The sequence below is a fragment of the Larimichthys crocea genome, chromosome XXIV (assembly GCF_000972845.2).
Source record: "Larimichthys crocea isolate SSNF chromosome XXIV, L_crocea_2.0, whole genome shotgun sequence".
Lineage (NCBI taxonomy): Eukaryota > Metazoa > Chordata > Actinopteri > Sciaenidae > Larimichthys > Larimichthys crocea.
The window spans coordinates 12,032,071-12,044,571 of NC_040034.1; the positions used below are offsets into that span (position 1 = coordinate 12,032,071).

The 12,501-nt window shown below is 40.5% G+C and overlaps 1 protein-coding gene across 2 annotated transcripts in view; it reads left to right on the forward strand.

The window, feature by feature from the left end:
- Positions 1–8,981, forward strand: part of tmem63c (transmembrane protein 63C) — a 29,217-nt gene extending 20,236 nt beyond the window's left edge. For both annotated transcript variants that reach the window (XM_027274516.1, XM_027274517.1), the window contains exons 7-23: positions 544–595; positions 727–835; positions 1,267–1,340; positions 1,502–1,582; positions 1,660–1,780; positions 1,983–2,116; positions 2,291–2,413; positions 3,559–3,712; positions 3,805–3,911; positions 4,561–4,647; positions 4,777–4,842; positions 4,933–5,095; positions 5,200–5,305; positions 6,031–6,198; positions 6,304–6,416; positions 6,503–6,577; positions 7,755–8,981. In XM_027274516.1, the coding sequence (XP_027130317.1) occupies positions 544–595; positions 727–835; positions 1,267–1,340; positions 1,502–1,582; positions 1,660–1,780; positions 1,983–2,116; positions 2,291–2,413; positions 3,559–3,712; positions 3,805–3,911; positions 4,561–4,647; positions 4,777–4,842; positions 4,933–5,095; positions 5,200–5,305; positions 6,031–6,198; positions 6,304–6,416; positions 6,503–6,577; positions 7,755–7,985 (1,964 nt within the window). In that variant the 3' untranslated portion in view covers positions 7,986–8,981. The remainder of the gene's footprint in view (positions 1–543; positions 596–726; positions 836–1,266; positions 1,341–1,501; positions 1,583–1,659; positions 1,781–1,982; positions 2,117–2,290; positions 2,414–3,558; positions 3,713–3,804; positions 3,912–4,560; positions 4,648–4,776; positions 4,843–4,932; positions 5,096–5,199; positions 5,306–6,030; positions 6,199–6,303; positions 6,417–6,502; positions 6,578–7,754) is intronic.
- Positions 8,982–12,501: the final 3,520 nt, after the last annotated feature.

Genomic DNA, 12,501 nt, shown 5'->3' on the forward strand with positions numbered 1-12,501 from the left:
ATAGAAAGTGCTTCATTTAACATAAACATGTAGGTGTCAGGGATGTCAGGAGTGTCAGGGTGCAGAAAATGAACTGCCAAACAGCAGCAGAAATGCCTTTTGGCACTTGTGTGCTTATTTTGGAGGAAGTGTTGAGTAAGCCATTCCATACAGAAACTGGATGGAGGAGCCATTAAGGGGTCTACGAGGAGCTGGGCTGTCCACAGAAATGTTTTTATTAGGGCTGGCTGTCATCTTATGGACCAGTGTGTCACCCTACTCATTAAATAAACCAGCACACATTGACAGGCTGCCATGGTAACAGCAAACAAAGGGTGCCCAAATTAAAACAGCAGAGTTAGGCATGACTGCGATGTTTGAATTTTGTGTGAAATTTCATTGAGATGAGAGAGATGTCGTTAAATTGGATGGAAAGCGTTTTCTCTGAATAGTGACATTGCTTCATTGTTGCCTCACCCTCCAGACAAAAGAGGAGGGTTTTTCCTTTAAGCCATTTAGAAATTAAAATGTCTCGCTCTCTGTCATGTTTCATTATTTATACAGGGGACAGTCCTGAAAACTTTGGAAGAACAACACTGGCTAATGTTAGTGCAAAGTAAGTTGAACACTTTATGAATGACTTCAAATATTGTGAAATAGCACAGAACCATGACCAAAAAAAAAGAAAAGAAAAGAAAAAACATGGTTTATTAATTTAAATCACAAACGTGTTTTTGTGCCTCGCAGGGACAACTTTCTGTGGCTCCACAGCATCTTTGCTCTGGTCTACTTCATCATCACGCTGCTGAGTATGGCACACCACTCCATACGGCTTGAGTACAGAGAGGATGAGAAGGTCTGTCACTGTCACATCATACGGTTCAAACAGCAACTCTTTTTTTTTTTACTGCAAGAACATCTGATCAAGTCAGTTACTTTAGTTTAACATTTGCTAACTGGCATAAACTACAAAGTACAGCTGAGGCTGATGGGAATGTCAGTAGCTTCAAAGGTGTTTGCTTAAAAGTAAAATGTTGGCGATGGATCACCAAAGTGATTACTATTCATCCAAAGGGGGGACATGAATATGTGTCTATCCATTCAATGGAGGCAGAAAGGTGCTGGTGGAGTTAGAGGCAAAAGTCATCAGATTCATCCTCAGGGGACAATGAATGCATGCACTAAAAGTGTTGGACTGACAGACCATGCATAGATCCACATGGTGATGGTGATTTTTGCAGTTCATTAAAACATAACTACTCATGGTGGTTGTATTATTCGTCACAGGTAGCCAGGACACTGATGATTACCTCCATACCAAGAGAGATCTCCGACCCTGGACTCATCACCAAGCACTTCCAGTACACGTTTTATTTTCTACTTCATTGTTAAATTAGGTTTAATCCTCTCCTCATGTTTGATTTGTGTCACAAGGAAACTTGAACCTTTTTTTTTTTTGCAACAACACTTGCACAATCTCATCACCTTCATTCTGATCAGCTCCTTTCGCTTCATTCACCAGTGAGGCCTACCCCAGCTGTACTGTCACTGATATCCGGTTCTGCTATGATGTCCACAAGCTGATGAGGCTGGACTTAGAGAGGTACAGTAACTGCTACAGATGACAAGATAGTTGTGATCAGTGCGAGGCTCTTGTTTGAGGATGTTTGTGTTTTGCAGGCGCAAGGCAATGAAAGGCAGGCTGTATTTTGCCACAAAGGCCCAAAAGGAGGGGAAGATTGTGATCAAGACCCATCCGTGTGCTCAGATATTCTGCTGTGACATCTGTGGCTTTGAAAAGGTAATTGCCACCCACATAATTCAACAGATTTGTAGGCGATTGCATAGTTGTGCTGCACAGAAAGTATGTTACCACTGGATGGCACTGCAATCCAAAAGTAGGTACATGCAGCAACAACATATCTTGCCCACTGTAAATCTGGGGATCTCTCTGCGAGTGAAAGATGCAGTGAGAACGTGTGCTCTAACTTTTTTTTCTGCAGGTGGATGCAGAGCAGTACTACAGCGAGTTAGAAGAAAAGCGGACAGATGAGTTCAATGCTGAGAAGAACCGCATCGCCATGAAGAGGCTCGGCATCGCTTTTGTAACCTTCCGTGATGAGAGGATGACTGCTGTGTGAGTAAACAACAACGTGACACGGAGGTTTATGTCTGTCAGGTCCTCTTATTACGTAAACTCTGTCAAAACAGGGAGCATCCATAAAATTCATGGAGGGACATAAAAACAGGCGTTACTGAGTGCTGATTCAGACTTCTGTAGCACTTTTACACATTTTGTTTTGTTTTGCAGCATTGTGAAGGACTATGGCCGTGTGCACTGCCGTCGCAGACCCCAGCAGTCCAGCATCACCACTGTGGTGCAATCACACAAATGGGGGGTCAGCTACGCACCTGCTCCCAGTGACATCATCTGGTCGGTACTGACATCACTGAAACTCACGTAGTTTTTGTTCGTTTTGGTGACAAGCTTCAAAGTCAACATCATACTACTTTTGTAGCAATTAAAAACAGGGAGATGTGTATCCATCCATTATCTATACTGATCCTGGCATTGGTTGCAGAGAGCTGTAATCTATCCCAGCATGCACTGGACAAGAAACATGTTACACCGACAGACAACCATTCACACTCACATTCACACCTACAGTACAAGCAGTTTATTAACCTGCGTGTCTTTGGACTGTGGGAGGCAACCGGAGCACGAGGAGGAAACCCTGCCAGACACATATTTTGAGTGTAATATCCAGTTTTACACGTCTTATACATCATTTAGACACATTTCCCTGTAATTATCCGTGACATATTTGGTATCTTTAGAAACCTCTGGATAGTGACTAGACTATAAACCCAAGTTGTGCACGCTGTAATTTTACTTGTCAATGCAACATTTGCTTGTAATGATGGACCACAAAGAGTCTATGTATTTAGACAAGAGGTATACATTATGCAAATGGTGCATCTTGGTTTTGAGTATCAGCGCTACAGTTGCTATTCATACTTTTTAACTGAACTCTGTGCTCTTTTTTTTTCAAAGAAATTCAAAGTAACTAACAGCAGCATTTAAGAGGCATGAGTATGTTTTTGTTTGTGATCTCAAACACCATTTAGAGCTCATTCCCTCTCCATGATTGGATTAGCCATAATGCATGTTTCTTATCTTGAAAAGCAAATGCGGCAGTCCCGGCGAGATTATGTAACAAATGAGTGCTGCATATGTATGGGAGATTAAACCTGAAGAGATGGTAGCGCTCACTGTTTGCGCTTCACGCCTGATTGGTTGCAGTGTGTTTGTGTGTGAATGTGATTTTGCACTGATGACTGGAGCAGGTACTTTTGTTCCTTCATTAAAACTGAGCGTTGAAGTGTGCTATTCCACAACCAGCTCTCCAGTGGAAACACACTCACCAACTAACACACAAAGAAGCGACCGCCCTGGCTATTTCAGGCTTGTGTCAATACATACAGTACAGGGGTGTCAGGGGACAGTAGTGTGTTAACTGTTCCGTCTGTCCTGCTGGATGACTGTAAACTGAGGCTCATTATTTCTCGTGTCACCAGGGAAAACCTGTCAGTGTGTGGATCTCGCTGGTGGCTCCGCTGTGTCCTCCTCAACATCCTCCTCTTCCTGCTGCTCTTCTTCCTCACCACTCCCGCCATCATCGTCAACACAATGGACAAATTTAACGTCACAAGGCCCGTGGAGAGTCTGCGGGTCAGAGTTTGAGATTGAGTTGAACCGTGTGACCTTAACGCTAGATTTTAACCCTCTTCTGTGTCATTAATTAATTATTTTGTCTAATCCAGAGCCCAGTCATTACCCAGTTCTTCCCAACCCTCCTGCTGTGGGCGTTTTCGGTGCTACTGCCCTTCATCGTCTACTACTCATCCTTCTTTGAGTCCCACTGGACCAGGTACTCAGCTATCGGCCACCACTCTCTTCTCTCTTCTGAAATGGAATTACCTGTCCTTTGCTTCTTCAAATGGACCCTTCATGTGTAGCTGCCTATCTTCCTCTCAACTCCCAGCTCTTCTTTATTCTTTTTTTTAAAATCTCAATTATTTTTTTTCTCTTTCACCCTGTTGCTCTTTTTACTCCCCCACCCCTCCCCTCGTTCTCTCTTTTACTCTCCCTGCACTGTTATTCTGGGCAGGTTGTCATAGAGATCTCCATGTGAGGATAATGATATGCACAGTAGTCACCATGCACAGAGGAGCAGCACATGGTGACTAGCAGGGAGGAGGAGCGGAACAACTGTGCATAAGGAGACAACCTCACGCAGCACCTATGAGCACCCTTTCTTTACATAACCACCCCCACAAACGTGTTGTGCAGGCGTGATGTGCGAAGGACCGAATGCAAATCAACTGTTTACTGGAGTGAAAAGCGTAGTTCATGCTAATGAACCCAACAGTCCTGTAAATGTGGAGTCAGCTGACTTTACATTACATTATTTCACGTTATAAACTTGTAGAAGAAGGCCATGTGGATATGTTTTATAACTAAATATGCTTTGCATAATATTGTTCATACGATCTCATGTTATTCATTTCATGTCTCAGGTCTGGTGAGAACCAAGTAACCATGCACAAGTGTTTTTTACTGCTGGTCTTCATGGTCATCCTCCTGCCCTCACTTGGTTTGTCCAGGTACACTTACCGCAGACGTACAGACCCAAATCAAACAATTTTTATTTTTCTGAAATTCTTCAATTTTTAAGCTACTTTTATCGAAGTACGTTCTTTTTTTTTGATTCTTTGATTTGATTCTTTCTCTAGTCTGGACCTGTTCTTCACATGGCTCTTTGATGTCCACTTCTTGGATGAAAAGGATGTCAAATTCCAGTAAGATTATTCTTTTTGTTGAAATAAAACACATCATGGCTCCTCAAAAAGGACATTTAATTTTGAGACTCACAGGTTTCATTGTTGCAGGTGCGTGTTTCTTCCTGACAACGGTGCATTTTTTGTCAACTATGTGATTACATCCAGTCTGATTGGCACATCTATGGAGCTGCTTCGAATCCCATCACTGACAGTATATGCTCTCCGCCTCTGCTTCGCCAAGTCCCAGGCTGAGCGCATTTACGTCAAACGGGTTAGCTTCATGCTTATCTCAGTGTTTTTATGTCAGACACAATTAGACTGTGTACTGTTTTAAGATGTGAAAAAATCTTACTGTCTCTGTGTTTTCATCTGCAGAGTCAAGCGTATGAATTCCAGTTTGGCCTGGAGTATGCCTGGACCATGTGTATCTTTGCAGTCAGTATGACCTACAGCATCACATGTCCCATTATTACACCCTTTGGTGAGCAACATACAGTGACCTTCCTTTATCCTCATCTACCTCTTCCTTCTTTCCACCTACTGTCTTGCTCCACCATCCCTTCACCGTCCTTCTTAGTCTTGTGTGTGTGTGTGTGTGCCGTCTCTCCTCATACTGTGACCTCACTCTCCTCTACTGCCTGCCAGTCCGATGCAGACTGTGTGAATTTGCTGCTGTAGTCCCAGACACCCAGACACAGTGAGTTGCGAGCCAGACGCCCACTCTGCTCCTGTCTCTGCCCAGAGCTCACCAAGCTTCTATTTACTTCTGCAGTCAAAGCCTCAGTCCGAACGTGCCCTTTTATGCATAATACCCTGCTGTACTGTGCATGTGTTTCTTTTTGCAGATTGACATTTTATGCAGACATTTTTCTGAGAAAAATGATTTTACTGGTTGCGTTAAATCTTCACAACCACAAAGAAGCAACAGAGGATTTAATTCAACCGCCAAACCTGAAGAGCAAAAATAAAATGGAAATTTCTTTTTTTAACAGGTCACACTAAAGCCTTAGATTTGGGGTTTGGTGGAAGTTGGAGAGAACAAAAATATAAAACATCCCTATGGATCATCGAAGGATTTTTTGTCTCTATGCTTTAGATCAACCATACTGACCTCAGTTTTCCAAAGAATGCTTTAGTTTTAGATATTTTTCTCTTTCATACTGCATGTACTGATCAGTCAATGTGTGTTTTCATTTTCCCCTCTAGGTCTGCTCTATGTGATCCTGAAGCACATGGTTGACCGATACAACATCTACTATGCATACGTTCCCACCAAACTCAACCAGCGCATCCACAGAGCAGCCATCAGCCAGGTCATCGTGGCTCCCATCCTCTGCATGTTCTGGCTGCTCTTCTTCTCTGTGCTCAGATTAGGTACCGTATCACTTCCATTTCTATCCTGCTACAGTTTCCGTAACCGTCATTGTATCGTGAGTGCACATTATAACATTGTGACATTGTGATTTTTTACTGTCACAGGTCCAGTGCATCCCATCACCCTCTTCACCTCAGTGTCCCTGCTCTTCTCTATTGCCTTTTCCCTCTTCCGCTTGTGCCTTAGGAAGCAGCCGGACAAGTCATCGAGCTACCAGGTCAGCTCCGCCATAACTACCTGAGATAAAGTTTAGCTGAAGATGCACTAATACTGAATGAATAGTATGCATTTTCTTTGTTTCAGATGTCTGATCAGCCAGCAGAGGGGACGTTCACTGATGCAGACAGGAATACTGTAACATCCACCACTGCTTCCAGTGTACAGTATAACATTTTTCTCCTCTTAGACTGACAGTACATCATAAAAACTCAAATATCGTACAGGCTTATTTTAGTATCGTTTTTTTTTTCCATCTCTATACTTAAAATCACATTTGCTGAACATTTTACAAGCATGTTGTTTTTCTTCTATTTCTCTAGAAGCCACAGTTGTCAGAGACTTGAAACTAGAACCATCAGGCTCAGTTTTATTTCTGTTAGTATAGAGTTTTTTCAGGCTGGTACATTTACTGTAAGTGCTGAATCGATGTTAAAAAGCATCAATATTATGATTAAATTTATTAGTGTCACTCAAGCTTTAGATGGGCACCAAAAACCACACTAAGAAACTATAATATGTTTGGGGAAATCATTGAAAATATTGTGAGAGTATGTGTTTTGAAATGGGATAAAACATGCAAAACAACCCATGAATCATTATGGGTCCCGCCATGAATTAGTGAAGAATTACTATACTGAAGTACAGTTTTGGGGTACTCGTAGTTTTTTTTAAGTAGTACTTACAGTATGTACTTCTACTGCACTACATTACAGAGAAAAATATCATACTTTTTACTTTCTTACATTAATCTGACAGCTTTTTTTTACTTGTTACATTGCAGATATTTTAAATAATGCAAAAGAAGTAAAATGAGGAAAAACTCCACCAATTATAACAGTAAAGTGTGTCTTACACATGGAACATCAGTAATACCTAATAATTCAATAATATTGCTATCTATAATGAATTCTGCATAATAAGTAATGTTACTTTTAAAACATAAAGTACATTTCACAAATTATGCATGCAGGACCTTAACATGTAATTTTTATTTTTAAAGTGTGGTATTACTGCTTCTACTTACCTTTACTTAAATAAAGGATCTAAATACGTCTTTTATCGCTTAGTTAAAACATGTACAATCATCTGTATGATTATATTCTATCTAAAAGCTGGACTTAAAATCTCTGCTATTTATTTTCCAGACTGGATTGAGGCTATTAACACTCCATGTTATTAATCGTTAAGATCTTAACTTGTATTTTAACCTCTTAAGTGTAGGGTGGGAAAACAAACCCAAATTAAAAAGTACACTTTCATCTCATACACTCCCTGTGAACTGAGTGATTTATTGTGTACCCCGATCATAAACTTTATGTTGATCTTCCCCCCTCAGCTGTTTGTGGCGTCCGTGCTGCTGGAGCCAGAGCTGGCTTTGACTCCCATGCCCTCTCCAGCCCACCACAGTTACGGCGCCATGGCTAGCTCCCAGAGTTCAAGCCATGGCCCAGGAGAGGAAGAGGAGTGTGAGGAAGACCACGCCCAGACCCATGAGACTGAGCTCCAAGACCCTCCAGACCCCTACTATTCAAGCCCACTCATGGACAGCCCTATCAGCTACCAGTAACACCAAATCCCCCAAGCTGATTCCACGTCCTTCACCTGGGGAACACAGATTGCTAAATGCCGCAATGCAGCGTTTTCGCCACTGACCTCAGACTCCAACTCAGCTGCCTCAGACTGTGAGACTGGGCTTGTTAGAAAGGATGAAGAAACCGAAGACGAAAGAAGCTTAAGAATACAGGAGCAGTCTATAAATGTATAAATGTATAGACAGCAGTCTACCAAAACATCTCCTGAACCTGTTTTATGGACGCAAACATAATCTCAACAGAAGATGCATCCACCCTAAATGTACAGATTATCTTAGTTAAACTATTGGATGCTCCATGACAGGTATTCCATCTTCTTCTATGGCTTCATTTGCAAGTTAAAAAGGTTAAATGTAATGAAAGTGACTTGGGTGGAATTGTGGGTTGCTATCAGAGATACTCTGTCCATGCTGTGCAACTTGGACATGAGTGGAGGTGAAAGTTCCCATCAGAGTGGGTGGTGTGAGCAGGCTCGCCCTGGCAGACTGACAGAGTGGTCTGGGCATGGGTGATATCTGGTTCCTCGGCAGCAGAGCTCGGGGAGGCTGAGGGTGAGGGCAGCTAGTTGTGAAGCCATCTGCAGTGAGAGAGCAGACAGTCGGAGGGCCAAATGTAACTCAGAGATGTACTGTAATATATGTACACTCTCTCCAAGGAGCTTGACTGTACCTGAAGCTTGTTGTAACTATTATCAATTTGAGGTTGCTATTTTTGCTACAGTATTTTTTGGTGTCATTGATATTGTGCTTTGGGTTGGGAGTCGGGGTCTAGTGGAGATTGGTCAAGGATTTGCAGAGCTGTCTCATCTAAGTCAGAGTATTCCCTTATTATGCTGTTTTGACTGTGTATGTGATCCAACTTGATTTGCTTTATTTATTTTTAAAGGAACGGTTCAACATTTTGCAAATGCTAATTGGCTTTCTTGCTGACAGTACAGTGAATATGAAGCTACAGCCAGCAGCTGGTTAGATTAGCTTAGCTTAGCATAAAGACTGGAAACAAAGGGAAACAGCTAGCTCAGAGCCAGGTTAGCTGTTTCCCCCCATTTCCAGTCTTTACGGTAAACTAAGATAAGATAAGATGAGCTGAGCTGACAATAGCTTTATATTTAGTAGACAGTTATGAGTGTGGCATCACTAGCTCTATGCAAGAAAGCAAATAAGTAACTTTTTCCCCCAAAATGTAGAAGTATTCCTTTAATATTCCTAGTTGTACGAGCTGTGGGAAAATTAGACTTACACCTGGAATTACAGCTTTTTGAAAACACACTAGAAGAATTTATTGAATTTGCGAATTATGTGAAATACTGAACATGACTAAACCCTTTTTTTCTTTTTAGTTCTAGAAATTATAAACAATAATACTAATATAATTTGTCACCTTAATGGCTCGAAAAATATTTGTATTTATTTGTTTAGTGTTGGTCAAATCTGTCTGTGCTACAATTAATTTTTGTTGTGTCCCAAATACACAAACACTAAAATTCAAACACTACTATACTGTACCATGATTACAGTTATATCAACCTATTCTGTGTGATACTCCACTGCATGTCGACTACTGTATGTTGTATAAATGAGGTATGCATTCATATCCTTAATGTCTGGTTTAACATGTGCTAATCTCATTGGTTTACAGCCAGCCTGTATGTTTGCAAGTTTTGTACTTTGGGGATATTTTTACTTCTTCATGGTTGGATGAAAGCTTTTCCCATGAACCTGAATGTAAACTGATCGTTATTCATGTCTCTTGCTGTGCCTTGAACAAACACTCTCTTTTGTGTGACAATCCAGCATGGCCTGAAATATGCTGCATGGACTGAAAACTAAAGAGCGGGGAAACAACCAAGAGATAAAAACGCAACAACAACAAACACAGGAACAAAAACCCAGAGTAGTAATTTTCATTCAACAGTCAATGAGTAGTTCACTTCAGTAGTCAACAACGACAAGCAGTGAACTCTTTCCACCAAGATATTGACAGAACAATCTTCACACAAGTCCTCCTTACTGTCCTAACCATATCACATGGTCTTCATCAGCTGATTAGTTTGCTCAGTTGTCAAGGAAATGTATACGTATATATCTTTTTGTTTAGTTTTGTCCACATTGGAATAAATATTGAGCGTTACAGTTCAATTACAACCTTGGAAAAAATTGAACTCAAGGTCCACTTACTTACTTTTTGTTTGTCTGTTTGTTTATTTTGGGTTTTGTAACCTTTAAGAATAAACAGTAGACTTACATACCAAAATGGCCATGAAGATGTTTTTTAAACATTTAAACATCTATTGATCAATGATAACTGCTGAAGAAGACCATGTGATACGATCAAAGGGTCCAGAAGTGATTTTTCATGGTTTAAGAACATACTGTTTGTCCTTACAGCTCTGTCGCTTTGAAATGTTTTCTGTCTTGTCCTTGTCAGTGCCTTGTTGTTGAGTTTGACCGTTTCAGCTCTCAGCTGCTGTATTCTTCATTTAGTCCTCTTTTTATACCGGTCACATTAGATCTGTAGATCTAAACTAGACAGATGATTAATTATCATTGGATTTTATCCAAGATAGATGGCCAAGCTCACTATAGAAGCTAAACAAACAAGTTGTTTATCCATGGTCATTCCCTAGTCTATGATTTATCTTCAGTTAATTTTAATTTCAACACGTGTTATGATTTTAATCATAAAGCCTGTGATATGAATGTTTAAGCTTCTCTTAAGTTGTTCTTTTATAAAATTGATTGCATATTAATGCATACGATGAAATCTATTTGCTCCATTTTACAAGGAATCTAATTCTAGTTCCTCATGTTGTAAAAAAGAGATGAAAGCTGGCAGCAGAGAGAGTATGAAGTGGTCAGTGCAGAGAATCATGAAGTAACATCTATTTGGAAAAAAAAAAAAAACATCAAAGAGCATCTCAAAATTTCTGTCTCTGAACTGCCAACATGTCCTGTGGGTTCCTCTTGCAGAAGCTTGTTTCACAGATCATTAAACCTACTTTCCTTTGAAAAATACAACATAAAACTTATTAGGATAGCTATAATGGAGGGATTGTCCATTTTCATGCTTAACTAGTTTTATTGTATCCTGTCATGTCTGTTCATATACTGTCGGCTTGGCCATCCAAGGTCTATTTGGAGGTACATTAGCTTTCCAGACATGTCCGCTGGTTTCTGCTCTTGGTTATGAAATGTGTGTATCATCTTTATTTCATATGTGGCCAGCCTGCTGTAAATGTAGGTTATTATATCTCCAAGAAGGTTGAGGTTAATTCGGGACAGACTGCGTTTGAGATTGATCTTCGTCAGGCTAACGAGTTTTCATCTGTCAAAAGTGAAGTGCTGTGATCTGAAATTAAAATTAATTCAGCTCAATCCACTCATCTTGTGCCATGAACTCCTTATTGCTCTCCTCATCTGTGAAGGATTTCTAAAAGGCAATGAGTCAGACTTCAGTTGGTAAGTAGTAGTAGAAGAGTAAATATACACACGATGTCTTCAGGAAATGTGCAAAGGATATGTGGCATGCAATACTCATTTAGAATTTGTGGCAAATACATTTCTTTGCTTTCTTCTGGGAATTAGATGAGAAAATTGACACCACTCTCATGTCTGTATGATATGGCAGCCATTTAGCTTAGCATAAAGACAGGAAGCAGCAAAACAGCTGGCTGACTGTCCAAAGGTAACGATATTTGCCTATCAGCATCCCTAAAGCTCACAAATTATCTTGTTTTTGGTTTCTTTATCCGAAAAAAACAGCAATTTACAGGAGTTACAGGAGGAAGTCATTAGTCCTGTATAACCCCATGTAAAACTAAAACTTGTCACTTTTACACTTACAGTAGGCTTTTGTACAGAAAAAAGAAGCAAGATATAACATGTTAATTTGTGAGCTTTACGTGCAGGTTGGCTGATTTTTTGTTTAGCCTTCGACAGAGTCATGCTGAGTAAAGCTAACTAGTCGAGAGTATCAGTCTAACTCTGCAATAAAGAAAATAAGCATATTTCCAAACGAGTACTACTAATGACATTGATTGAACAGATAATCTCTCCAAACATAATCACAGATACCCTTATTTAACAAAGTGGGTAATGAATGCAGGTGCATGTTAGCTCAGTGTTTGAAGCAGTGTGTCTGCATACAAACTAGCCTTGGGACAAACCTCTGTAAATACTACAGACCTCATTTGTACCTCAAACCACATCTGAGGGTGGATGGGGCAATTAATTGTATGAGCATCTGCTTTTATGCAAACCACACTGGAAAGTGGTCGCACCATAGTGCCAATGGTAGATGCTGTTCCAGCAAAGTGGTGCACAAGCGTGTTTTTCTAAGAGACATCCCACACTTACTGGATGGATGTCATTTTTCTGCAATGAAAGGGTTTGTACGAAGAAAAAAACAACAAACAAAACAAGATAGCATGCCTACCGTTATATACAGCGCTTCTTTGTTGCTAAGAGTTACGAAAGAAGAAAGAAAAGTCCC